Source organism: Crocuta crocuta, unplaced genomic scaffold (assembly GCF_008692635.1).
Source record: "Crocuta crocuta isolate KB4526 unplaced genomic scaffold, BGI_CrCroc_1.0 scaffold73, whole genome shotgun sequence".
NCBI classification, from domain to species: Eukaryota; Metazoa; Chordata; class Mammalia; order Carnivora; family Hyaenidae; genus Crocuta; species Crocuta crocuta.
Genome location: NW_027529443.1, coordinates 1,414,389 through 1,438,527, shown reverse-complemented (window position 1 = coordinate 1,438,527; position 24,139 = coordinate 1,414,389). Strand labels below are relative to the sequence as shown.

Genomic DNA, 24,139 nt, shown 5'->3' with positions numbered 1-24,139 from the left:
TGATCTCATGGTTTGTGGGTTCGAGCCTCACATTGCGCTCTATACTGACAGCTCAGAGCCTGCTTGGGATTCTCTGTCTCCATTTCTCTCTGTCCCTCCCCTGCTCACGCATCCCTTCTCTCTCTCTCTCTCTCTCTCTCACTCACTCAAAAATAAATAAATAAACTTGAAAAGCAAAGCAAAGAAGTACTTAAATATGTAAATGATACAGTGTGTTTCCCTAGAAGATACAAGGAAGTAGTCAGAGATTTGCACCTACTTACAATGACCTAGTTGGATTTGTGAGAAGACAATTATAATATGAACAGATGTTGAACTTTTTTCTTTATATTTGATCATTTGAAAGAGGTATGTGTATATATACTCAGCCTTTTTACATATATTTAGAATCACAGTGAATGAGGCAGCTACAATGCCGCCAGAAAACAATACATTTTTACTATAAGGGATGCCTTCAGCGAGGGGATTTTTCCAAATATAGTGAACAGCTCTTGGTAGAGAGCCAAACAAAACAAAATACAATCTTCCTTCAATGTAAATGATGGTTGAATTCCTGGAAAACTCAGTGTATATGAAAAGCAAGCGAGATAGATCTTGAGTTTACGTGTAAAATGAAGTTAGATTCTTGGCTCACGTTGTTAGATTTCTTTTTTTTTTCTTTTCTTTTTTTTTAAATATTTTTTTATTTATTTCTAGGAGAGAGAGAGACAGCGTGAGCAGGGGAGGGTCAGAGAGAGGGAGACACAGACTCTGAAAAAGGCTCCAGACTCCGAGCTGGCAGTCAGCACAGAGCCCGACGCGGGGCTCGAACCCACGAACCGCGAGATCATGACCTAAGCGAAAGTCGGACGCTTAACCGACTCAGCCACACAGGCGCCCCACACGTTGTTAGATTTCTAGCATCTGACAACAATGCTGGATGTCTAGCAGGGACACTGACAAGGAAAATTACTATCCGTGCAGGACAAGATTACACATAGCAGGGGGGCGCCTGGGTGGCTTAGTCGGTTAAGCGTCCGACTTTCGCTTAGGTCATGATCTCGCGGTTCGTGGGTTCGAGCCCCGCGTCGGGCTCTGTGCTGACTGCCAGCTCAGAGCCTGGAGCCTGTTTCAGTCTGTGACTCCCTCTCTCTCTGACCCTCCCCTGCTTATACTGTCTCTCTCTCTCTCTGTCTCCTCTAGAAATAAATAAAACATTAAAAAAAAAAGATTACACATAGCAGGATGGCTTGGCCCTCACCCTGTAAGGGCGCTGCCTTCATTCACAGTGAGATTCAAAACCCCCACAAACACAAAATGACGACAGGGGGCAGTATCGCCCCATTGAGAACCACTGTCCAAGCAAGATCTGTTCTGTCCAATACGGTCGACAGTAACCATCTATGGCTTGTTATATATTAAACGAAATTAAAAGTCCAGTTTCTCAGTTATACTAGCTACATTTCAAGTGCTTAAAAACCACTTGTAACAAAACTACCCACAGAGAAAAGCCCAGGTCCATATGGTTTCGCTGGTTAATTTTGCAACTACTTAAAGAATTAATACTAGTTCTTCACAAACTCTTCCAAAAAAAAAAGAAGAAGAAGAGAGAATACTTTTCAGCTCATTTTATGAGGTCAGCATTACCCTGATACCAAAAACCAGACAAAAATGACATAAGAAAACTACAGACTAATACTTCTTATGATTAGAGACACAAAATCCTCAACAAAATACTAGAAAATCTAATATACAGACCATGACCAAGTAAGATTGATTAGGAATACAAAGTTGTGAGCGGGGGGCGCCTGGGTGGCTCAGTCAGTTGGATGGATGGCTCTGGCTCAGGTCATGATCTCGAGGTTCATAGGTTCGAGCCCCACGTTGGGCTCTGTGCTGACAGCTCAGAGCCTGGATCCTGCCTCAGATTCTGTGTCTCCCTCTCTCAAAAATAAATCAACATTAAAAGTATTTTTTAAAAAAAGAATATAAGATTGGGTTAACATATGAAAATGAATTAGTGTAGGGGCACCTGGGTGGCTTAGTCAGTTAAACACCTGACTCTTGATTTCAGCTCAGGTCATGATCTCACGATTCTTAGGTTCAAGTCCTGCATTGAGCTCTGCACTGACAGTATGGAGACTAATCCTGCTCTCTCTGCTTCTCCCCTACTCACTCTCTATCTCTCTCTTAAAATAAATAAATACACATTAAAGAAAAAAATGAATCAATGTAAGACACCATATCAATAAAAGACAAAAACCACATGATCATCTCAATAGATGTGAAAAAAAAGCATTTGACAAGATGCAAAACATCTTCATGATAGAAACACTTTACAAACTAGGAACAGAAGGGAACTTCCTTAATATGATATATAGGACATCTACAAAAAATCCACCGCTAACATCATACTTAATGATGAAAGACTGAAAGCTTTTCCCCTAAAATCAGGAATAAGACAAGGAAGTCTACTCTTACTACTTCTCTTCAGTGTTGTACTAGAGGTTCCAGCCAGGGCAATTAAGCAAAAAAAGTTACATAAAAGACAGCTAGATTAAATAGGTTTGCAGAGGACATACCTTGTATATAGAAAATTCTAAGGAATTTGCCAATAATCTATTGGAAGTAATAATGAGTTCAACAAGATTGGAGGATAAAAGAGCAAAAGACAAAAAGCAATTGTATTTTTATACATTTGTTAAAGACCAATCCCAAAAGGAAACTAAGAAAACAATTTCACTTACGAAAGTACCAAGAAAGAATAAAATACTTAGAAATAAATTTAACAAAAGAAGTGCAAAACGTATACTTTGAAATTAGAAAGTGTTGTTGAAAGAAAATAAAATTCTAAATAAGAGGAAAGACATCTCATGTTCATGGATCAAAAGAGTTAATATTGTTAAGTTGGCAATACTTCCCAAACTGATCTACAGGTTCAGTGCAATCCCTATCAAAATCGCAAGCTGGTTTCTATGCAGAAAGTGACAAGCTCATCCTCAAATTCATAAGACATTTTTTAAAAAGAAGAACAAAGTTAGGGGATTCACACCTCCCTATTTCAAAATCTCACTAAAAAACCACAGTAATCAAGACAGTGCTGTAATGGCATAAGAATAAGCACATATGAATAGAATTGAACTGACAGTCTAGAAATATATCCCCAAATTTACAGCCAACTGATTTTTAACAACTGATTTTCCAAAAACAAATCAATAGGGAGTCTTTTTCTTTCCTTCACAAACATTTTTTAGAAGTTTAATTATTTTTGAGACAGAGAGAGAGAGAGAGCGAGCGCGAGAGCATGAGCGGGGGAGGGGCAAAGAGAAAGGGAGACACAGAGTCCAAAGCAGGCTCCAGGCTCTGAGGTGTCAGCACAAAGCCTGACACGAGGCTCGAACCCATGAACTGTGAGATCATGATCCGAAGTCAGACGCTTAACTGACTGAGCCACCCATATGCCCTGGGAGTCTTTTCAATAAATGGTGTGGGGACACCTGGATATCCACATGCAAAAGGATGAAATTGGGCCCAGTTTGGGGGTCCCCAAGACCACCCTCAAGTTCAGTGATTCCCTAGGAAGACTCCTAGGACTCAGCATATGGTCATACTCATGGCCGAAAGGAAACAAGCCAAAACTCAGCAAAGGGAAAAGAAAGATACATGGAATGAAGTCCAGGGAAACCAGATGCAAGATTCCAAGAGTCTTGTCCTGGTGGAAACACACAGGATATACTTAATTCTCCCAGCAATGAATTGTGACAACACCTCTGAAATGTTGCCAACTAGGGAAGCTCGTTGGAGACTCGGCACCAGGGTTCTTACTGGGGGCAGGTCACACAGGCATTCTGCCTAGGATGCACCAAAATTACTGATCCATGTTACACCATGGGTGAACCTTAAGAATATTATGCTAAGAGAAGGAAGCCATTCACCAAAGGCCACATGGTATAGATGAATCTATTCACACAAAATGCCCAGGATAGGGAAATCTATAGAGGCAGGAAGTAGACTGGAAGTTTCTTAGGGCTGGTGGGGGTGGGGTGGGGATGGAAGAGTAGGGAGTAATAGCTAATGGGTCCAGGATTCCTTTGTGGGGTGATGAAGGTGTTCTAGAGTTGACTGTATGGGCATACTTATCTTTGATTATACCAAAAACCAATTATAGTACACGGTTATGTGAAGTGATGTATATCTCAATAAAGCTGTTAAAAACATTTAATCAAGATTGAATAGGTGTTCACTCACTTAGCAAATGATTGAAAATGATTATACCCAGTGCTCAGGAGGGTGCTGTGAAACACACACACATGGCTGGTGCACTAAACTGGTGAAAAAAAACACCTTTCAGAAACTAATGTGGTTACTTATCAGCACTCAAAAAGTACGCATCCTTCAAATTTCACTTTTGAGAATCTACCCCAAAGGAATACTCTTGGATACAGAAAAATCTAATGTACAAAGGGTTATTTTTAATAACATTAACAATAATAAAAGATGGAGACAAGACAAATGGCCAGCATTAATAGAACGATTAAATAAGCCATAAAGAGCCACAGTGATGGAATACTATGTACCCATCAAAACGAAACCTGCTTTTCTATTTAAAAAGTTCCTGGCCTGAAGAACAAACTCATAAATTTGTTGAACTGAAAAAGAGGAGGGGGGAAGACCTATAAAGAATGTTTTTAAGGGGGGTCTGGATGGCTCAGTGGGTTAAGCACTTCAATTCAGGTCATGGTTTGTGAGTTCGAGCCCCACATCAAGCTGTCTGCTATCAGCACAAAGCCCCCTTCGGATCCTCCGTCTCCCTCTTTCTCTGCCGCTCCCCTGCTCTCTCCTCCTCTCTCAAAAATAAACATTAAAAAAAAAGAATGTTTTAAAAAGGAAAAGCATAATTCAGTGGTGCTCAAAAAGTGTGGTCCCAAGGGACCCTGGGGTGGCTCAGTTGGTTAAGTGTCTGACTCGTGATTTTGGCTCAGGTCATGATCTCATGGCTCGAGTTCGAGCCCTGCATAGGGTTCTGTGCTGACAGCCTAGAGCCTGGAGCCTGCTTTGGATTCTGTGTCTCCCTCTCTCTCTCTGCCCTTCCCCACTCGTGCTCTCTCTCTCTCAGAAATAAACATTTAAAAAATTAAAAAGTATATATGATTTGTGCATTTTACTGTATAAAAATTATACTTAAAAAAGGACGGTACAAAAATACTGGATTCTAGTTAATGTGCACGCTGAAGCATTTAATGTTCATTTGTTTGAGTGAGAGAGAGGGAAGAGGAGCGGCAGAGAAAGAGGGAGAGAGACCTTAGGCAGCCTCCATACTGTCAGCACGGAGTTTGACATGGGGGTTGATCCCACACACTGTGAGATTAGGACCTGAGCCAAAAATCAAGAGTTGGATGCTTAACTGACTGAGCCACCTAGGCACCCCCGTGTGCTGATGTGTTCAGAGGGGAGTGTATTAGGGCAGCCTGTCTGGCTTAGTCGGCAAAGCATGCAACTCCTGGTCTCAGAGTTGTGGGTTCGAGCCCCAGGCTGGCTGTAGAAATTACTTTAAAATAAAATCTTGAGACGCCTGGATAGCTCAGTCGGTTAAATGTCCGACTCTTGATTTTGGCTCAGGTCACGATCTCACAGTTCATGAGATTGAGCCCTGTGTCAGGCTCTGTGCTGCTAGAGCCTGCTTGGGATTCTCTCCCTCTTTCTCTGCCCTTCCCCCACTCGCTCTCTCAAAATAAACTTTAAAAAATAAAATTAAAAAAACAGGGGAAGTGTATTAAAGTCAGCCTCCTACTTTGAAATGGTGTCACAAAAATAAGATAGGCTGATTTGGATGGAGTGTTACATACGGGATAAAGTAATTATAGCAAAAAGGTTTACTGTAGAACTGTGCCTACATCAATATGAATTCTTTCAACCTCCCTGTATGCTTGAAAGCTTACATGTTAGGGGGAAATGTTTGTAGACTGCCCCATGCAGTGAATGAATGAATGAATGAGTAAAGCCTCAAAGACGAAGTAGAAATCTGCTGCAATGATTTTTGCGTTTCTTGCATTTCTCTCCTGTGTATATTCCAAAGTGGGTTTGTATTACTTGTATATTAAAAGAAAAAAAATTTTCAACCAGAAAAAACGGCACAGGAATCAACTGATAAAATTGTTAAAACAGGCATTTATTCCAAGGACATAATGCCGTGAAGAAACTCCCCAAGGCCAGCCCGGGAGTGGGAGAAAACGGCTGCCCCCCCACGCAAGGGGGAACGGAACCTCAGCACTTCTCTGCACCCCAGTTTAGGGAAGTCCAGGGCAGAGCTCGTGAATGGGCTCTGGGCTGTAGGCCCACGGTCTGACTCGCCCGCCTGTCAATGCGGGCCCAGATTAGTGTGTCCTGTGTCCCAAGAAGCCAGAGTGTCAAGACAGGTGACAAAGGAAGTCGTGCAGAGGTAGGGCCAGGAGCCCGGACAGGGAGATGCCCAAGGTGTCGGAGATACAGGCGGCTGCCATGGCAAATTCCCGGTGCTCATCACTTGTCTGGGGAGGGCAGGGAGCAGGGGTGAGGCTTCGGTCCTGGACGCCCCTGCCCTGGCCGTCCCCAGAGAGGCCACCCACAGCCCTCACCCAGCTGGTGCTGACCTCCAGGGCGATGTTGTGGAAGGTGTTCACGTAGGCAGCACCGCCCAGGAGCCCCTCATACAGAATGATCAGGAAGATGAGGTAGATGCTGGGCAGGAAGCTCAACCACACGTCCACCAGCAGGAAGGCCAGGTTGAAGCACTGTGGATGCAGGCGGAGGGGAGGGCTGAGGTGGGCAGGAAGGGGGGCCGCGATCCCGCGCGGTGGCCCCAAGATCTGAGAGATGCTGAGAGGGCTGACGGGCCTGGACCAAATCCCAGCACCCAGCTGGCCTACCAGACCTTGAGATGTGGGGTGGGCTTTCTCCCCGTCCTGCCCCAGCACCCGACACCTCGCAGGTCATTCCCCACCTCGCCTTGGCTCATGTCGCTCCTGCTGCCCGCCTGGAACGCTCTCCCACGTTCCCCTCACGTGGGGTCTCCTAGTCACCACTGTTCACCGCTCAGTTTGGACCAGGACCCCCGCCACCCCAGTGCCGTCCTCCCGAGGGCCCGCCCCTCCCCCACTTTACCAGGCTATATGCGTGAACAGGCAGTTCTCAACCGGGTGTGACTGTGCAACCCAGGGGACATTTGGCAATGTGTAAAGGTGCTCCTGGCGGTCAGGAGTGAGGAGGGAGTGGGCAGGGGTCATGTCCGCTGCTCAACACCCCTGCAGGGCACGGAACAGCCCACAATAGAGGATGATCCAGCGCCACTGTCACCAGTGCCGAGGCTGAGGAACTCAGCTATAAGGTTCTCGGGTCTCTTAGGAAGCCTCTCCAACCCCACCCAAGGGGGTAGGTCCCTCCTCTGTGCTCCCGTCCTCCAGAGGACCCCCAGTGTCCCAGGTCTGAGCACACAGGGTTGCCTCCCCAGGGGGTAAGCCACCACGGTGGTTCACACGCTTGATGTGCTATGTAGACCTGGGGGTCTGGTGACCCATAGACCTTGCCCTCAGAGGTTCTAATTCATTAAGTCTGAGCACTTAACCTAACACACACCCACCCAGTAGGGGCGTGTGGGCAGCTCAGTTGGTTAAGGGTCCAACTTCAGCTCAGGTCATGATCTTGCACCTCGTGAGTTCGAGTCCCTGCAATGGGCTCTGTGCTGACAGCTCGCAGCCTGGAGCCTGCTTTGGATTCTGTGTCTCCCTCTCTGCCCCTCCCAGAGATTCTGTCTCTCTCTCTCAAAAATAAACATTAAAATTTTATTTTAATAAATGAAAGAGCACGCCCAGTAATACTTAAGTGACTGGCAAAACACTGCAAACGCTTGTGTCTGTGGTATCAGGCCAGATACTTTCTGTAATGGAATTAAATGGTGATAAACCACCAATTCTACAGAGCAGCCTTGGTTAAAAGTACAGCTAGGGGCGCCTGGGTGGCCCAGTCAGTTGAGCTTCCGACTCCTGATTTCAGCTCAGGTCATGATCTCACGGCTCGTGGGTTTGAGCCCCACATTGGATTCCATGTGGGGCATGGAGCCTCCTTGCAATTCTCTCTCCCTCTTTCTCGCTCTTCCTCTCTGCTCTCCTGCTCATGAGCACGCAAACACATGAACTCTCTCTCAAAATAAATAAATAAACTTAAAAAAAAAATTAAAAAAAAGGATAGCTAAAATCGTAAACTACACATTTCAGTGGCATCTACTGAGAACCCTGAGCTTAGAATGGTTGACGCAGCGATTTGGCACGTGGGGGTAACATAGCCCTGGGTTGGCAGTACTGCTCAGACAGGAAAGAAAGCAGCTGGACGGCACGCACACGGCGTCATCATAACACGGAAGTGCACAATCTACATTTGTCTTATATCTTATTATCCGAGAACTGAGCTCAGCTTATTAAAAAGGACTTTTCTGTACTAACCAAAGACTTATTTTGAGAGTTACCTTCAGGGGCTGTAGACACAGGACCTTGAAACAGCGAAGGCGGGTTCTGTGAAGCTACTTTGGTTAGACTGTTGGGAGTGAGTGGAGTTTGTTCACTTAACACTGTAAAACTTTTGCTGCGGGAAGTTAAAATTTGCTCACCAGCCTTGAGGTCAATAACCTGTTGACTACAACATCACCGATTCTATTACAATGAACCATCCAGAATAAAAGAACGGTACGTTCTTTTCCTATCCTTAGAAACATTATTTGGAATCTGTGTCTCCGCAGGAGGCTTGTACAAATAACCATTACGTAAGTGCTTCTAATGGATTAAAACATAACATAAAATCTCGTTCTTTTCTTCTTCTTCTCATCTCTATTTCTTACAACTGCTCTGAGAAGCAGATGTTGGCCATACCTGATTTATAGAGGAGGAAATCTAGGCTCAGGCTGGTTTAGAGACCTGCCCTGAGTCACACAGCTACAGAGCACAGAAGGTCGGCCAGGCTCCTGAGGCCACGCATTTTACACGGAGCCGGAGCCCTGCCAGCCTTTTGTTCCCTGGGCCCAGAACCTGATNATAAAAGAACGGTACGTTCTTTTCCTATCCTTAGAAACATTATTTGGAATCTGTGTCTCCGCAGGAGGCTTGTACAAATAACCATTACGTAAGTGCTTCTAATGGATTAAAACATAACATAAAATCTCGTTCTTTTCTTCTTCTTCTCATCTCTATTTCTTACAACTGCTCTGAGAAGCAGATGTTGGCCATACCTGATTTATAGAGGAGGAAATCTAGGCTCAGGCTGGTTTAGAGACCTGCCCTGAGTCACACAGCTACAGAGCACAGAAGGTCGGCCAGGCTCCTGAGGCCACGCATTTTACACAGAGCCGGAGCCCTGCCAGCCTTTTGTTCCCTGGGCCAGAACCTGACGGTGGGCAACGAACACTTCCTGCTGAGGGAGGGAAGCCTGGGGTCTGGGAGCTGAGGTGGGAATGGAGGGAGGGCCGAGCTCGGTACCTGCAGCAGGGCCAGGACCCACGTGAAGCGGATTCGACAGCAGCGGAGAGAAGACCGGGAAACAAAGACGCCAGCCTGGTAGAGCATCTGGTACCTTCGGTGGAGGCAGGGAGTGGGAGGAAGCCCCTTCGGGTGCCACCCCTGGGCCCCTGCCCATCCGGCCACCCACCCTCCCCCTTCTTACCAGCGGTACTGCTGAGCGTGCGTCAGGGACGTGTTCCGGAAGAAGAGGAGCTCAAACTGCAGCCGAGAACAGACAGGGCAGATGGTCAGAGACACGTGGGGCCCCCGCCTCGGTTGCTACTTCCACCCCTCCCAGCAGCCTTCACTCACAAGGCCCTGATTGATGAAATACTCCGCAAAGTAAACCAGGACCAAGGGGACGATGTACCACAGCAGGCTCTGAAAGGGTCAGAAGCGGTAAGTGGAAGGCTGGCAGGTGGCCACTGGCCACAGGGGACCCGCCACCGTCCATACCTTGAACACGGTCCACCTTTCCCGAAGGGAGAGGCTTGGGCTGGAGTCTGCAGGAGAACAGGAGAGAAGGGCAGGTGAGGTCGGCGCGTTGACTCAGCAGAGGGTGCTGGTGTGCAGGAACCAACCACACTCACACTCGCAGTGTCAATGTGCTTAAATGCCACTGGACTGTAACAATTCCAAGTGATCAAATTGAGGGGTGCCTGGGTGGCTCAGGCAGCGAAGCGTCTTGACTTCAGCTCAGGTCATGATCTCACAGCTCGTGACTTCAAGCCTTGAGTCGGGCTCTGTGCTGACAGCTCAGAGCCTGGAGCCTGCTTCGGATTCTGTCTCCCTCTCTCTCTCTGCCCCTGCCCTGCTTGTGCGCATGTGCGCACACACTCTCTCTCTCCCTCTCTCAAAAATAAACATTAAAAAAATGGTCAAGTTGGTAAACTTCACATTAGGTCTATTTTACCACTATATATATATATATATATATATATTAAAAAAATGAACTGGTGAGACATCTTCATGGCCCTTGCACAGCTTAAAGGCCACACAGCTCCATCCCAGCCCCGCTGTCCCCTCCTTTCTGTTTCTTGAACATCCAAGCTCATTCCCACCCCAGGGTTTTAGAACCTGCTGTTCCCTCTGCCTGCAATCTGTTTATCCCAACATCCATAAGGCTGACGCCGGCCATTCAAATTTCCGCTCAAGGACACTGCCTCAAAAAGGCCTTCCGGACCACCATCTCTATGTAGGACCCTTCTGTTTCCTCCCAGTTCCCAGCCACAAAACTGCTTTATGTCCGGCCAGCACTTACCAATGCTTGAAAACAACACGCTTCTGATTCAGCTACTTGTTCACGAATCTGCATTATGTCAATGACCCCCAGCAAGCACTCAATGAGAGCACTTCTTGCATAGATGAAGGCAAATGGCTCTTCCCAGCACACCCATCTATCTCCCCTCCCGACTGACCCGGGTCCACTGTAGACAGCAAAGGCTAAAACCCATGAGAGAGAGTGATGGATGGCTCTGAGTCTCCTACCTGGCTTCGCCTCTGGGGCCTCGCTGCCTATCAGGGGCTGCCGCGCTGATGTCTCTGCCTCTTCCTCCCCTCCAGGGTCCTGGGGCTCGGGAGATGTGAGCAAAAAGAAATAGCTAGGAGCGGGTGGGATGGAGATAAGACCGGAGCGCCTCGGTCAGGCCAGGCCGGAGAGGCAGCTCCCTCCCAGGGCAGCCCCCAGCCTCACCCCGTCATTTCTACAAGCGCCCCATCCGTGCTGGAGAGCTCCAACCGAAGAGCTCCAACCGTAGAAAGGTGCCTCCTTCTTTGGAGCTGAAATTTGCCTCCTTGTTGTTTCTACTTGTGGGCCCTCGTTCTGACTTCTGGCTCACACCAAGCAAGTCAACCGTTTTCTTGTGGCGGTTGTTCTAATGATCGCTCTAGCTACTGTTTACTATGCGTCCATTCAGCTTCTCAAATTTGAGTCACTTCTAATTTGTCAGAGCTACACTCCTCCTGTATATGGTATTTTTTTGCTTTTGTTATTTTCCTTTATTGATTCCCTTTTCTTTTTTTTTTAAGTTTATTTATTTTTGAGAGGGGGTGGCGGGGCAGAGAGAAGGAGACAGAGGATCTGAAGTGAGCTCTGTGCTGGTAGCAGAGAGCCCAATGCGGGGCTCAAACCCACGAACCGTGAGATCATGACCTGAGCCAAAGTCAGATACTTAACTCACTGAGCCACCCAGGTGCCCTGTTTTAATTTATTTTTGAGAGAGAGAGAGAGAGTGTGAGCAGGGGAGGGGCAGAGAGAGAGGGAGACACAGAATCTGAAGCAGGCTCCAAGCTCTGAGCTGTCAGCACAGAGCCCGACGTGGGGCTCGAACCCACAAATTGTGAGATCACAACCTGAGCCCAAGTCAGATGCTTAGGTGACTGAGCCACCCAGGCGTCCCCAATTAATTCCCTTTTACTAAGTGGCCTCCTTCTAAACAATAACCTGTGGAATCACAGGTGTGATTGGCTAGTTAAAATTTTGTCCTGATACACCCAGAATTAATAAAGTAAAGGACCCCCCTGACCCCCGCAAATCATCTTGGAATCCACACTGTCCTGGAGGCTTCGCACACATCACCTCAAGAGGACGCAAGAACTACTACCACCATTTAAGATCTGGGGAAACTGAGGGCCGGCAAGGTGGAGCACCTTGCCCACCACACAGCCAGCAAGTGGCGGCTCCAGAACTCAAACCAAGCCCATCAGAGTCCCGAATCCACATCCCCTCTTTACGAGGCGGCCGGGATCCGAAGACTGGGAGCAGGATCTAGTTTTCTCCCCTTTCCCCTCACCCTCCCAGCCCAGGCAGCCTACCTGGCCAGCAGCAGGGCGGGAATACCCAGCATGGACAGCAGGGTGTGCTGGGGGGAGAGGCCAGCCTGGGTGAGGCCAAGGTAGGACAGTGCCCCCAGCAGCCCTGCTCCCCCCGTTCCTGAGGACCACCAGGAGATCACAGCCCTGAGAAGAACACAGGAGATGAGCAAGGGCCAAAGCCAGCACTGGGAGGTCCTCTCCCCCACTCCCTGCTCCGCTGGCTTACCTGGGGTAGAAGGCAGTGAGCGAGAGGAAGGTGACCTCCCCCAGACCTGACGAGATGCTAGCCAAGACCACACCTGTCGGGGGGGGGGAACAAGCATGGCAGTGGCCACACCCAGCCTCCCTGATATCACCGGTTCCCTGAGGCATCTGGCCAGGGCTTCCTTGGCATCAGCTCAGCGGGGCTAAAAACAGATCCCTTGGACAGGCGGGCTTCAGACCTGAAGCAGAACCAACCCGCTCCCCCGCACATCCCCTTGTAGGGAATGGTACCTCCATGCACCCAGGTATCAACTCCGGAGCAAACTCATCCCTGATGCCTCAGCCACCCCCATCATGGGGTCTTGGTGACTGCTCATCACGAGCTCCATGTATTCCATCCATTTCCTCCGCTCTCCCCACCCCCCATCCCGTCCAAAATGACCTCTGGCCCCATCGCCTACTTGTGACAGTCCCAGCAGGCTTCTGAGGGTTACAAAAATAATCCCTTTCCTCTGGGAAGCTGGGGAGACTACCCCAAAATGCTCAGTTTCAGTTCCTCTGGGTTCCCCACCTGACACAAAACCTCACACTCACCACACAGGCTGGTCCCCACGGAATGAGAAAAGGCGACTAGGATGAAGCTTCCGGCGCAACAAATCCCACTGATGAGAACCCGGGGGCTGAGGGGGAGAGGGAGGGAAGAGGGGAGTCAGCTTCCGCCCGCAACCCCCCAGCCCTCCCACCATCTTCTTTTTTTTTTTTTTAATGTTTTATTTATTTCTAGGAGAGAGAGAGAGACAGCGCGAGCAGGGGAGGGCCAGAGAGAGAGGGAGTCACAGACTGAAACAGGCTCCAGGCTCTGGGCTGGCAGTCAGCACAGAGCCCGACGTGGGGCTCGAACCCACGAACCGCGAGATCATGACCTAAGCGAAAGTCGGACGCTTAACCGACTAAGCCACCCAGGCACCCCCCTCCCACCATCTTCTTAGCCCTCCTGGCCTCCTCGCGCTCAGATCCCACTTGCCCTTCCTCCCACCACCCCCGCCCGGACCTGTAGGGCAACAGATGAAGACCAAGAGGAGCCAGTAACTTGATGACCAGGGTGGGGAGGATATCAGCCAGGAGCACCGCCTGGAACAGGAGAACAGATTAAGACCCCAGACGGTCCCAGGCACAAACCTCCCAACCAACGGCCAAGGAAAGACACAAACCAGCCAGGTGGACCCGCTACCAACACAGGCTCTGAAGTCAGAGAGCTCTGGGTTCAAGTCCCAACTCTGCCGCTCCTGAGCTAGGATTCACACGCTCTGAGCTGCAGTTTCCTCATCTGGCAAATGGGGGGTGGTTATAGCACCTCGCTCAGAGCACTGCTGTGTGGATCAAATGAGCCAATAAATGCCACATACGGGAAAGGCTCAGCCAATGGTCTTAATTATTATAATCACGACAGTCACAGCTGGATGCTGGGGGTGGGGTTGGGGGGCGGGGGAGGACCAGATGGGTACTCACAGCCGTGGAGACAGAGTTGCAGTCAAATCGAGATGAACTATTGTGCATGCTGGGCGCTGGGTCTGGGTCCACCTGATAAAAGGAAAGAGTCTTTTACCCGGGGAGGCAAGAAGAGAGACAAAAAGGGCCTGGCACCCAGTCTGAGCTTAGCCCTAACTTGAAGGATGGCCTTGGCTCAGCATTGGCCTCTTGGGACCTTGGGTTTTCTATGTGCACAACAGACAGGGTGAGGTGACCATAGAAACCTTAAGCTAAGGACCCGAAGGCCAAAGATGGCCCTGTAAATGGGCTCTCCTTGGGGAACACATTCAGGAGCTTTCATTTTTAGAAATTTGGAGTTCCAAAAAAGCTGATCTTGGACCAAATTCTCTGTTGGACCTGCAAGGTGGTGGCTGCTGTCCTTGGACGTGCACTCCCCCCTCCCCCCCCATTATAGATAAGAGGTTCTCCATGGGAGGTGATTTAGTCCCCAAGGAACATTTGGCAACATCTAGAGACATTGTCATCTCAACTGGAGAACTGGGGGTATGCTACTGTACTGGTATCTAATGGGTAGAGGCCAGGGGTGTTGCCAAACACCCTACAATGCACAAGAAAGCCCCACAACAAAGAATTCTCCAGCCTAAAATGTTCAGTGTTGGGGCTAAATAACCCTGCCATGGCCCCACCCAGCCAAAATTCGAGTTCGGACACCTGGTACCAACTGATTCTTTTTTAATTTTTTTTTTAAATGTTTTATTTTATTTCTAGGAGAGAGAGACAGCGTGAGCAGGGGAGGGTCAGAGAGAGGGAGTGACAGACTCTGAAACAGGCTCCAGGCTCTGAGCTGGCAGTCAGCACAGAGCCCGACGCGGGGCTCGAACCCACGAACCGCGAGATCATGACCTAAGCGAAAGTCGGACACTTAACCGACTAAGCCACCCAGGCGCCCCTGGTACCAACTGATTCTTAAAAACCCTTCCCACTCAGAGTTCTGGGAGACTGGGAACTTTAGCCCCCTTGCCCAACCCCTTGGCTACCCCCATTCCTTGAGTTTTTTAAAGGGGGCCCCTGCCCTAGGGTGAGTTCTTCATCTTCCCACAACGACTAAATATGGTGGCTGTGATAGAGGGAGGGTCACTTACTTGGCTTTGGTTCCCAGACGCCCTCTGGTGGCTAAGGATGTCATGGGCAGCGCTGAGCATCACCACATAAGAAAAGTTGTTGCAAAGGCCAAGGAGCCTGGAGTGAGAGGGATCAACTTTTTGTTTCTGCAGTTTTATTGAGATATAACTGACACAGAAGAGCAGATCCTAGCCTCCTTCCAGGCTTACAATCTACCCACAGTCCTAGCACCAAATCTCCCCTTCCTGTGGCCTTCAGTCAGCTGACTTGTTTTTTCTCTATCACTAGACCCATCTCCATTCAACGTTAGGGCTAGAAATAACAGGTCTTGGGAGGCAGACTTGGCTACACATCTTCTCTCTCCCAGGAAGAGAAGGATGTCATCCTTGATGACTCTCTCCTCCAAGCTCCCACCATGATTCAGTCCCTGGGACATTTCTCATCCACTGACCCACGGTCTCTGCCGTGCTGTGGGACAGTAGAAAGATGCCGGGGCTTGAAGCTCAGAAGGATGGTGTTGGGGGGTGGGGGTGGCCAAGCCTGCTGCTTCCTACTTGAGTGGCCTTGGTCTACCCATGTGCAAATGAGGATACAAGTTTCTCTTCTCACTGAATCTCACAGAGGGCTGCAGGGATGAAAACAAGATAATACCAAAGTCCTTTATGACCCACGAAGGATCTTTTTTGCTTAGTCTCATTTCCCAGAGCTGCGCTCAGTGATGGGAAAGGAACTGGGCCAAGAGCCAGAGATTGCACGTGCTCCTTCACTAGGCTGTGAAGTGGTACAACCGTTCTCATCTCACTGCTATGAAACCAAGGCTCAGAGCGGTTACTCTTCCAGAGTCACATGGGAAGCCACTTCTAACCCAATGTGCCACCCAAGCCCTCCATGGTCAGGTTAGTGCTACAAGTATTTCCAAAGCTCAATATTTGAATGATTCCAGAGCTAAAGAGCTAAAGAGCTAAAGGCTCTTTTAAAAAGCAGGGATGTGCTTATTAAAACATGCAATCTGGAAAATAACTGGTTTTCTGCTTAGAGTAGTGACTTAGTTTTCTTTTAAAAAGTACATGCATTGGGGCGCCTGGGGGCTCAGTCGGTTAAGATCCGACTTCGGCTCAGGTCATGATCTCACAGTTTATGGGTTCAAGACTCGCGTCGGGCTCTGTGCTGACAGCTGGCTCAGAGCCTGGAGCCTGTTTCGGATTCCGTGTCTCCCTCTCTCTCTGACCCTCCCCGGTTCATGCTGTCTCTCTCTCTCAGAAATTAAAAAGAAATAAAAAATAAAATTAAAAATACATGCATTTACAAATTTAAAGCCTGAATTGCTTGAAGTAAAACATGGACTCGTTCCTACAGGTGAGCTGAGGATCTGGCCAAAATGTGAAGGTGGTAGGTAAATGAGTAGTAAGGCCTTGGAACTTTACCGGGTGCCTCCAGGCAAACCAACTGGTTCATTAAATATTTGTGAATTCAACTCCTTTTTCACAGCTCAATTCTTTCTTCCCTCTTTCCTCCTGTTGCTTCCCCTCTTCCCGCCGCATTTTTACTTCCGCTGAACTCTTCAGGCCACTCACCAGAAACCCATCGCGTTCTTCCAAAGGGCGCCCTGACGGTCTAACAGAGGGGACCGAGGTTCGGGGGCGGTCTCCTCCCCTGCAGGGCGAGAAGAAGAAAGCATGACCTCGACCCCACTCGCAGCTGCACGAAGGCTCCACGGGGATCCTCCCGGAACCGAGCCAGCGGCCGAAGCCCGAGTCTGGTGGGGACAGAGGCTGTCACTCTCAGGGGGCGGGCAGGAATACGCACCCTCGGAATCCAAAAGGCGCCGCCGAGAGCCCGCACAGCCTCCCATGGCATTGGGTTCAGATCCCTCGAAAAGTTCAAAGTCAGCGAGAGTCCAGACTTGGCTCTGCCCCGGCGGATGAGGGTCTGCGACAGATGAGAAGGATCAACGCCCCACTGCCGGTCCCAGCTCCGGCTTCTCCGCTGCACTCGCGCCCGGCGACCCACCACGTTATCCCGGGGCGCCATCTCGCGCCCACGCACACCCCACCACGTCCCACCCGTGGGACTCTGCCCCCGCCCCCTTTAAAGCAGGGGGCTCTGCGGTCTGTACCTTTAAGAGCAGCTGCAAGTTCGGCGCCGAGGTACCGCAGGTGGGCGGGTCACGTGACAACACCAGCGGGTCCCTCATCACGTGCTTGGAGGTCACCACAACTTCCGGGTTCTCGGTCTTCGCTTTAGGCCTTCCCAGCCTCGGGGCGTGGGACAGAGAGAGGCCAGGAGGACCCCGAAACGGCTGGTTTAAAACTAGAGCGGATAGGATGAGCAAGAAGAGCCATGATGTTAGACTAGCGGCGCGCGAGGTCTCGACCGTATCCTGCCAGCACTAGGCATGGCAGCGAGCGGCTTCAGCTCCTCTCGCCGCCCTCAATTGACAGAAATAAATATGGCCACCTGGCTCCTCCCTTCACTGTTCCTGGTTGGGAACAAAGACAGCCGGTTTCGGGTCATTCTTTTTCCTATCTGTTGCCCTTAGATTGCTTAAGGACTGAAAATAAAAATAACACTTATCTAAAAGGATTTCTATCTGTTGGCAATATTCCAAAGCATTAAAGAGATCCCTTTCCCCAAATTATCCTAGAACCAAAGAATATCGCAGAAATAGTCCACCAGCCGGCTTTACAGATGAGAAAACAAAGAAAGGACGCTTGCTGGTGATGATGCAAAGTGAGACCTAACTGTGACCCTACAGACCTTTTTAGCAGTAGGAAATAGACCACCAGAGGCAAGTGGGTTTGGCTGAGCAGGTTGCGGCTGAGTCCCTGCCTGCATCAAGGATACTTAGACCAGACGAGTTCTAAGGTCCAAGATTCTGATTCTGTGATCGTATCTAGTTCCTTTAGTTGGAAATTTAGAAAGTGGGGATCAGGGAGGGAATTAGGGGAAGAGTTGTAGATCAAAGTCACTTCACACAGTCCCAAATAAGTGATTATTCTCTTACCTTTCTCTAAGTAGTTAAGCAGCATCCTGAATTTTCTTCATGGAGTCTTTCCCCTGCTAATCCCTTCTATGGGCTTCCACCAGCTGGTGCCCACCTCTATCAGCTCTTTCTCACCACCAAGTCCTCAGACTGCTGTTTGAAATGTGTCCCCTTTGGTCTGCTTCCCAGGTCACTCAACCAATGAAATATGGTGGCCGACAACCCTTGCGGTGCCCTAGAAACTCAGCAACATGTCAAACATGGCCTCTGCCTTCAAGGAACTCATAAGACGTTGGGAGGTAGACACAAATAACCACAATCCAAAGCTCAGCCAAGTTTTGTTTTGCAAGAATGAGTACAGATGAAAGAATGGGCATTGGAGCCACCAGCCCAGCCCCTTCTTCCCCTTAGGGAAGCATTAATGACCCTGAAATGAGAAGCCAGAGCTCTTACCAACCCCTCTTCACTCCTACTCCTGGTCGCTAGGCAAAACAGGAACCACAAACCCCAGCTTCCTCTCACAGAGTGGCTGTGGCTTGAGGGGAGACGGAAATGGCTGAGGTGTGAATACAAGACCTGAGTCATTTAAGCTGCAGTTGCCGCAGGCCCCCTTCCCCCCTCCCCAATGCTGAGGTCTCCTGCTCCTACGTTTTTCTTTATGGCCCCCCTTCCCTTGCCCTTCAGCTCCAAATATGCACCTGAGTCCCCTGGGGTGATGCACTCCCATTTCCCAGCCTGGACCGTAAGCTGCTGTGGGCATTGCAGAAGGTGGGCAGGGCCTGGGGAGGGGATGCGTCAGGGAGATTTAGGGGAAGAGGAAGTGTCTTGGGCCCCGGGGGAAGACTGGCTTGTCTCGGTGGGTGGGGACGGTCATTCGTCATCTTTCTGGACACACAGAGACAGACAGGATGGATTTTCTCCGGCTCCATCTCCCTGGGCTGCATCAGGCCTTGAGGGGGGCATTGGTGAGAGGGGCAAGGAGACACCAGAGACTTTCGCCCTGTTCCCTGGGGCTCACCTTCCCTCCTCCCTTTGAGACTCTCAAGTCTTGAGATTCCTTTCCCAGGATCAGGTAGCCTCCTAGCCTGATTGTTTCTGGATTTCCATCCCCCCCCCCCACCTCCACAGGTACACCCCTCCCCTTCATCTAGCCCTTTCCTTTTCCTTCTGCAGATCCAGTTCTCTTTCTCCTCCCAGATCCCAGACCCCCTCTTCTGTATCTGAGTTCCTCTGGGTCGGGGTCCCATCCTAAACATCCGAAGAAGGCTGGCTCTCCCCTCACTGCTTGTGTCCCCTCCCCCTTCTCTTCTAGGACTCCCTCGGCACGTTTGTCTCCTACCTTCTGGGCGATGAGGTCCCCACTGCAGAGAGGAGGGAGGCGAGGCCAGCTAAGGAACTGGGGGAGGTGGCTGCAGGGAGGCCAGAGAAGACTGACGAGCAGGAAGCCCAGGAAGCCCTGGAGGGCCTTGGAGGCAAGGGGGGTGGGGGGCGGAGAGGGCCCGGAGAGGCTGGAAGATGCCAGGAGGGAGGCTCAGCTGCAAAACAGACCTGGGGTTGGGAAGAAGGCAGCTGCCATGGGTCTCAAGCAAATAGGCAGGACACTGGGGCCTGGGAAGGACCCAGGGGTGCCAGGGGCCAGGCGCCAGGTGCCCACTCAGAGGCCAAAAAGCCATCCGAGGCAGGGTCGAAGGCTGATCGAGACAACAGCAGCCAAGCCGAGGCGAGTCAAGGGCCCGATGAGCAGGAAGTGAACAGAGAGGGGACACTGAGAACCCGGGACCAGGAGGAGGAGACGGAAGAGGTCAGGGAAAGAAAAGCAGGGGTGGCCGGAAAGGCGGAGTCAGAGTGGACCTGGCACAGGGAGCCTGAGGGCAAGGTAGCAGCGGGCAGCAGGGAGTCATTCGAGCAGGCGTTCCAGGAGGCAGTTGCAGAGGAGATCCAAGGGCCTGGGGCCAGAGAGGCTGGGAGGGAGGATGCGGTGATGGTGGTCCTAGGGGCTTGCCCAAGCACAAGGGTACAGAACACACAGGAATCAGAGACAGAATGTGAGGCTGGGGCAACTTCAGGCAGGGAGGAGGCTGGGACAGCCTCAGGTGGAGAGGAGGGCAGGACAACCTCAGGCAGGGAGGAGGAGGCCGGGACAACCTCATGCGGAGAGGAGGAGGCCAGGGCAGCCTCCGGTGGAGAGGAGGAGGCCGAGGCAGCCTCTGGTGGAGAGGAGGAGGCCGGGGCAGCCTCCGGCGGAGAGGAGGGCAGGACAGCCTCAGGCAGGGAGGAGGCCGGGGCAGCCTCAGGCGGAGAGGAGGAGGCCGGGGCAGCCTCAGGCGGAGAGGAGGAGGCCGAGGCAGCCTCATGCGGAGAGGAGGAGGCCAGGGCAGCCTCCGGTGGAGAGGAGGAGGCCGAGGCAGCCTCCGGTGGAGAGGAGGAGGCCGGGGCAGCCTCCGGTGGAGAGGAGGAGGCCGGGGCAGCCTCAGGCGGAGAGGAGGGCAGGACAGCCTCAGGCAGGGAGGAGGAGGCCGGGACAACCTCATGCGGAGAGGAGGAGGCCAGGGCAGCCTCCGGTGGAGAGGAGGAGGGCAGGACAGCCTCAGGCAGAGAGGAGGAGGCTGAGACGACCTCATGCGGAGAGGAGGAGGCCAGGGCAGCCTCCGGTGGAGAGGAGGAGGGCAGGACAGCCTCAGGCAGGGAGGAGGAGGCCGGGGCAGCCTCTGGCGGAGAGGAGGAGGCCAGGGCAGCCTCCGGCGGAGAGGAGGAGGGCAGGACAGCCTCAGGCAGGGAGGAGGAGGCCGGGGCAGCCTCTGGCGGAGAGGAGGAGGGCAGGACAGCCTCAGGCGGAGAGGAGGAGGCTGAGACGACCTCAGGCGGAGAGGAGCCTGGGGTAACTTTAGGCAGGGTAGAGGCCAAGATACCTTCAGTTGAGAAGGAAGGTGACCTCGCGGGAGCCAGGGACACAGAATACGGGGCAGTAGCCTCAGGAGAAAGGGTCTCGGAGGGCACTGGGAGGACCTGGGCATTAGAGGAGAGGGCCGGGGAAGACCAGGAGGAGGAGGTGGGTGAGAATAGAAAGGCTGAGATGAGCTTTCCCCGCAAACGGCCGCAGCCTCTGGGAACGGAGGGCATGGAGGAAGCAGGGAAGGACGAGAGAGCAGGGAGGGAGCCTGTAGAAGGCCAGGGGCCAGAGCGGGAGGGAGAGGGGTTTGAGGTCCAGGCAGATCAAGGAGGGGAAGAGGCCGAGGGAAGGCACGAGTCGGTGGACAGGACAGTTTCGGGCAGCCTGGAGGAGGTGGTGCAGGCAGAGAAGGCCAAAGAGGAGGGAGAGGGCTGCTGGATCTCAGAGGCTGAGTTGCCCACGAGCAAAGTGGCAAATGGGGCTGAAGTTGATGCTGGCTTGGAGGCCACCCCGGAGTCCAGCCTTGAGAAGATGAGGGAGGAGAAGAATGAGGGGGAGGCCCAGGCAGGTGGAGAAACACTGGTGTCAGAGCACAGTGGCCTTGAGCCCGAGGTCACCGAAGGCCAGGACCCCGGGTTGATGGCAGGCTCCCAGATCCCTACAGAGCAGCCTGAGGAAGGACAGGGGGACGAGGAAGAGCCCTGGGCCATTCCAGCCCTGAACAAAGAGGAGACAGAAAGGAGCCTGGAGGAATACCCCAGGATCGTGGCCTGTGGAAAGCCGGATGCCTCTGGGATAGTAGCCCAGAGGAGGGATGTGGAGAGAGGGGATTCCCAGCAAGAAAAAGCAGATGCTGAGGAGGAGGAGGAGGCTGTAGGAGGCCAGGCATCCAAGGAGGCCAAGGCCGAGGGAGGCCGAGAGTCTGTGCTCCCAGATGTCCCGGAGGCAGGCGGGGAGTGGAAGAAAGCCGAGGAAGCAGAGTGGGGAGCAGTGGAGGGAGAGGCCCCCAGAGCACAGAGCCAGGCCCTGGGTGGAAGGCTCAGTGCAGAAGCGGGGACAGGCCCGTCACTGGGAGAGTCAGGTGACAGAGAAAGCGAGGATGAGGATGTGGCGGAGGCCACAGTCCCCTGCAGGGCAGACACAACATCCAGTGGACTCTGGGGGCTGGAGGAGGCAGCTCTGAGCCTCCAGGAAGACACAGGGGCCGGTTTTTCAGCTGCTGAGGTCGTGGGGGATGAGGCCGATGGAAGGGCCGCTGTGGCTGGGGGAGGGCCCAAAAGAGAGGCTGGGGAGGCTTGGGAATCAGAAGGGAGGCAGGAGCCTGGGGGAGGAGAAGAGCTGGTGGAGGCTGCATTGGAAAAAAGCCCCGGGGGGCCAGAGTTTGGCCCGGAGAGCTCAGCAGACATGGAGGTAAATGGCAGAGGGGGCCAAGCAGAGGCTTTTGAAGCCAGAGAGGGTGAGCCCAGGAGAGAGGGCACAGAGGTTAGGGAATCTGCAGGGGCAGAGGGAGGCTGTGAGATGGATGGCTTGACCTCGGGTTCCCCGGTGGAGAGGGCAGAGGGGACCATGGCCACAGGAGAGGCCGAGGGGGTCCCGGGAGGGCAGACGCTGTTGGAAAAGGAGGCTTTGGGGGTGCAATGGAAGGAGCAGGGGCAAGGCAGTGAGGGGCAGTGTGGGGACCACCACCCTGAGGAAGAGGCACAAAGGCCCTTTGAAGTGGAGGATGTTGAGCTGACTGAAGACCAGAGAGCAGAGGCTGAGGAGATTGTTCCAGAAGGCCTGGAGGCTGAACCTGGGCCACGCGGGGAGACCGCAGGACTGACCGGAGGGGATGCTCACAGCGGCAGCTGGAGTGAGGTGAGGGCTCCGGCCAGGGTCCAGGGCTGGACACAGTAGAATCCGGAAGCCAGCCCCATGGTACTCTGTGCCCCTGTCCCTTCAGGCCCTGCTCCCCGGGTCTCGCCTGGACGTCTCTGTGTCGCGGAGCCGTGTACTCCTGTCTCGAAGCTCCTCACAGCGTCGCTCCCGGCCCTCTTTCCGACGGCCCCCCGCCCCTGAGCGGCAGGAGGAGCCTCCCAGCCCCCCACCCGAGGAAGAGTGCTCAGCTCCTGAGCCAAGACTTCTCCAGCCAGAGGAACCCCGAGAGGCAAGCCCCCCAAGGCCTGAAGGGACCCCGCTGCCGGCCAGGAGAAGGCCCCTGGGACATGGGTAAGCAGAGGAGGGCTGGGCTGGGCTGGGCCGGGGACGGAGGCTGTGGACACAGGGAGAGCAGCGCCCACAGCCTGTCCCCATCTGCAGGTTTGGCCTTGCGCACTCCGGCATGATGCAGGAACTGCAGGCGCGGCTGGGCCGGCCCAGACCCCAGTGAGCGCCCCGAGCCCTTGGGAGCTGGGCCCTGAACGATGCACCCAGAAGGGTCCACCAAATCCCGCTTGGGCGCTGGCCCCTCTGCCACTTTGGACACACCCTTTCTGCCCTCTGGGCCTTCGTTTCTTGGTGTGCCATTCTGGGAGCGGACAGAGGCAGGCGTCTGTGAGCTGCGTGTACGTGAACGGGAGGAGACCGACCCTGCCGCATGGCTGATGGACTCCCCGGCCTCCTGCGACCGCGCCTCTTGCGGCCTGTCCTGACTACCCCTCCGAGTCATCTCTGCGGGACTGAGAGGACAGGACAGTTCTCCTCCCGGCCTTCCCTCCCTGACCTCTCCAGTCCCCACCGAGGCCTCCAGAGGGCTGTGAATCAGGAGCAAAGCTCAGGGGTGGGCGCTGGCCCAGAGGAAAGGGGACAGGAGGCCTCATGAGCTCCCTCTGCGATCAGAGGTTGATGGGAGCCCAGCAAGCCAGTCTGGGGGAAGGTAAGCCAGGAGCCCCCAAAATGTAGGACCAGCGAGGGGTCCAGGATGGCCAGAGACTACAGACTCCATGCCGGGCCCTCTGGTCCCTTGGCGTCCGGTGCCCCTTCTGTGAAAAGAAGCTGAGGCCGAGAGAGCATGAGAGTGCTTTATTCGGCAGCCCGCGTGGCAGCCTAGCCCGAGGACAACTAGCAGGTTCTGAAACAATAAATAAACCATCGTTTTCCTAAACAATAAATAAATATCCAAGAAATAAATATCTGGCAGGGCCTAGAGGGGCCTTA

General features: G+C 52.4%; 2 protein-coding genes across 3 annotated transcripts; one reads left to right on the top strand and one right to left on the bottom strand.

Annotated features, from left to right (window-relative positions):
• Positions 1–6,127: 6,127 nt before the first annotated feature.
• On the bottom strand, positions 6,128–18,996 carry CLN3 (CLN3 lysosomal/endosomal transmembrane protein, battenin). Of its 2 annotated transcripts, XM_077760438.1 has the most exons (18): positions 18,568–18,996; positions 18,136–18,349; positions 17,248–17,441; positions 16,938–17,060; positions 16,706–16,784; positions 15,152–15,248; positions 14,028–14,099; positions 13,570–13,649; positions 13,113–13,198; positions 12,541–12,613; positions 12,315–12,458; positions 10,989–11,101; positions 9,957–10,003; positions 9,813–9,881; positions 9,664–9,719; positions 9,480–9,573; positions 6,609–6,749; positions 6,128–6,506 (listed from the first exon to the last, which is right to left on the bottom strand). In XM_077760438.1, exons 4-18 carry the CDS (start codon positions 16,981–16,983, stop codon positions 6,387–6,389), a joined length of 1,317 nt encoding a protein of 438 aa, XP_077616564.1. In that variant the 5' UTR covers positions 16,984–17,060; positions 17,248–17,441; positions 18,136–18,349; positions 18,568–18,996; the 3' UTR covers positions 6,128–6,386. The 2 variants fall into 2 exon arrangements, with proteins under 2 accessions (XP_077616564.1, XP_077616565.1); XM_077760439.1 differs by lacking the exon at positions 6,128–6,506 and adding an exon at positions 8,477–8,544 and having other exon boundaries at positions 6,661–6,749; positions 18,136–18,996.
• A 25-nt stretch (positions 18,997–19,021) lies between these two features.
• APOBR (apolipoprotein B receptor) lies at positions 19,022–24,114 on the top strand. The gene is made up of 4 exons (XM_077760437.1): positions 19,022–19,079; positions 19,427–22,861; positions 22,947–23,212; positions 23,303–24,114. Exons 1-4 carry the CDS (start codon positions 19,023–19,025, stop codon positions 23,370–23,372), a joined length of 3,828 nt encoding a protein of 1,275 aa, XP_077616563.1. The 5' UTR covers position 19,022; the 3' UTR covers positions 23,373–24,114.
• The last annotated feature ends 25 nt before the right edge of the window (positions 24,115–24,139 follow it).

Bases quoted from the DNA above. Each gene is read 5' to 3' on its own strand.
- CLN3 (XM_077760438.1), bottom strand. From the start codon at position 16,983: ATGGGAGGCTGTGCGGGCTCTCGGCGGCGCCTTTTGGATTCCGAGG. The intron at 10,004-10,988 runs GTAGGAGACTCA...GTTCTCCTGCAG, and splicing joins GGCCCCAGAGGCGAAGCCAG to ACTCCAGCCCAAGCCTCTCC. The intron at 9,720-9,812 runs GTGAGTGAAGGC...TCTCGGCTGCAG, and splicing joins ATTTCATCAATCAGGGCCTT to TTTGAGCTCCTCTTCTTCCG.
- APOBR (XM_077760437.1), top strand. From the start codon at position 19,023: ATGGATTTTCTCCGGCTCCATCTCCCTGGGCTGCATCAGGCCTTGAGG. The intron at 19,080-19,426 runs GTGAGAGGGGCA...CTTCTCTTCTAG, and splicing joins AGGCCTTGAGGGGGGCATTG to GACTCCCTCGGCACGTTTGT. The intron at 22,862-22,946 runs GTGAGGGCTCCG...CTGTCCCTTCAG, and splicing joins ACAGCGGCAGCTGGAGTGAG to GCCCTGCTCCCCGGGTCTCG.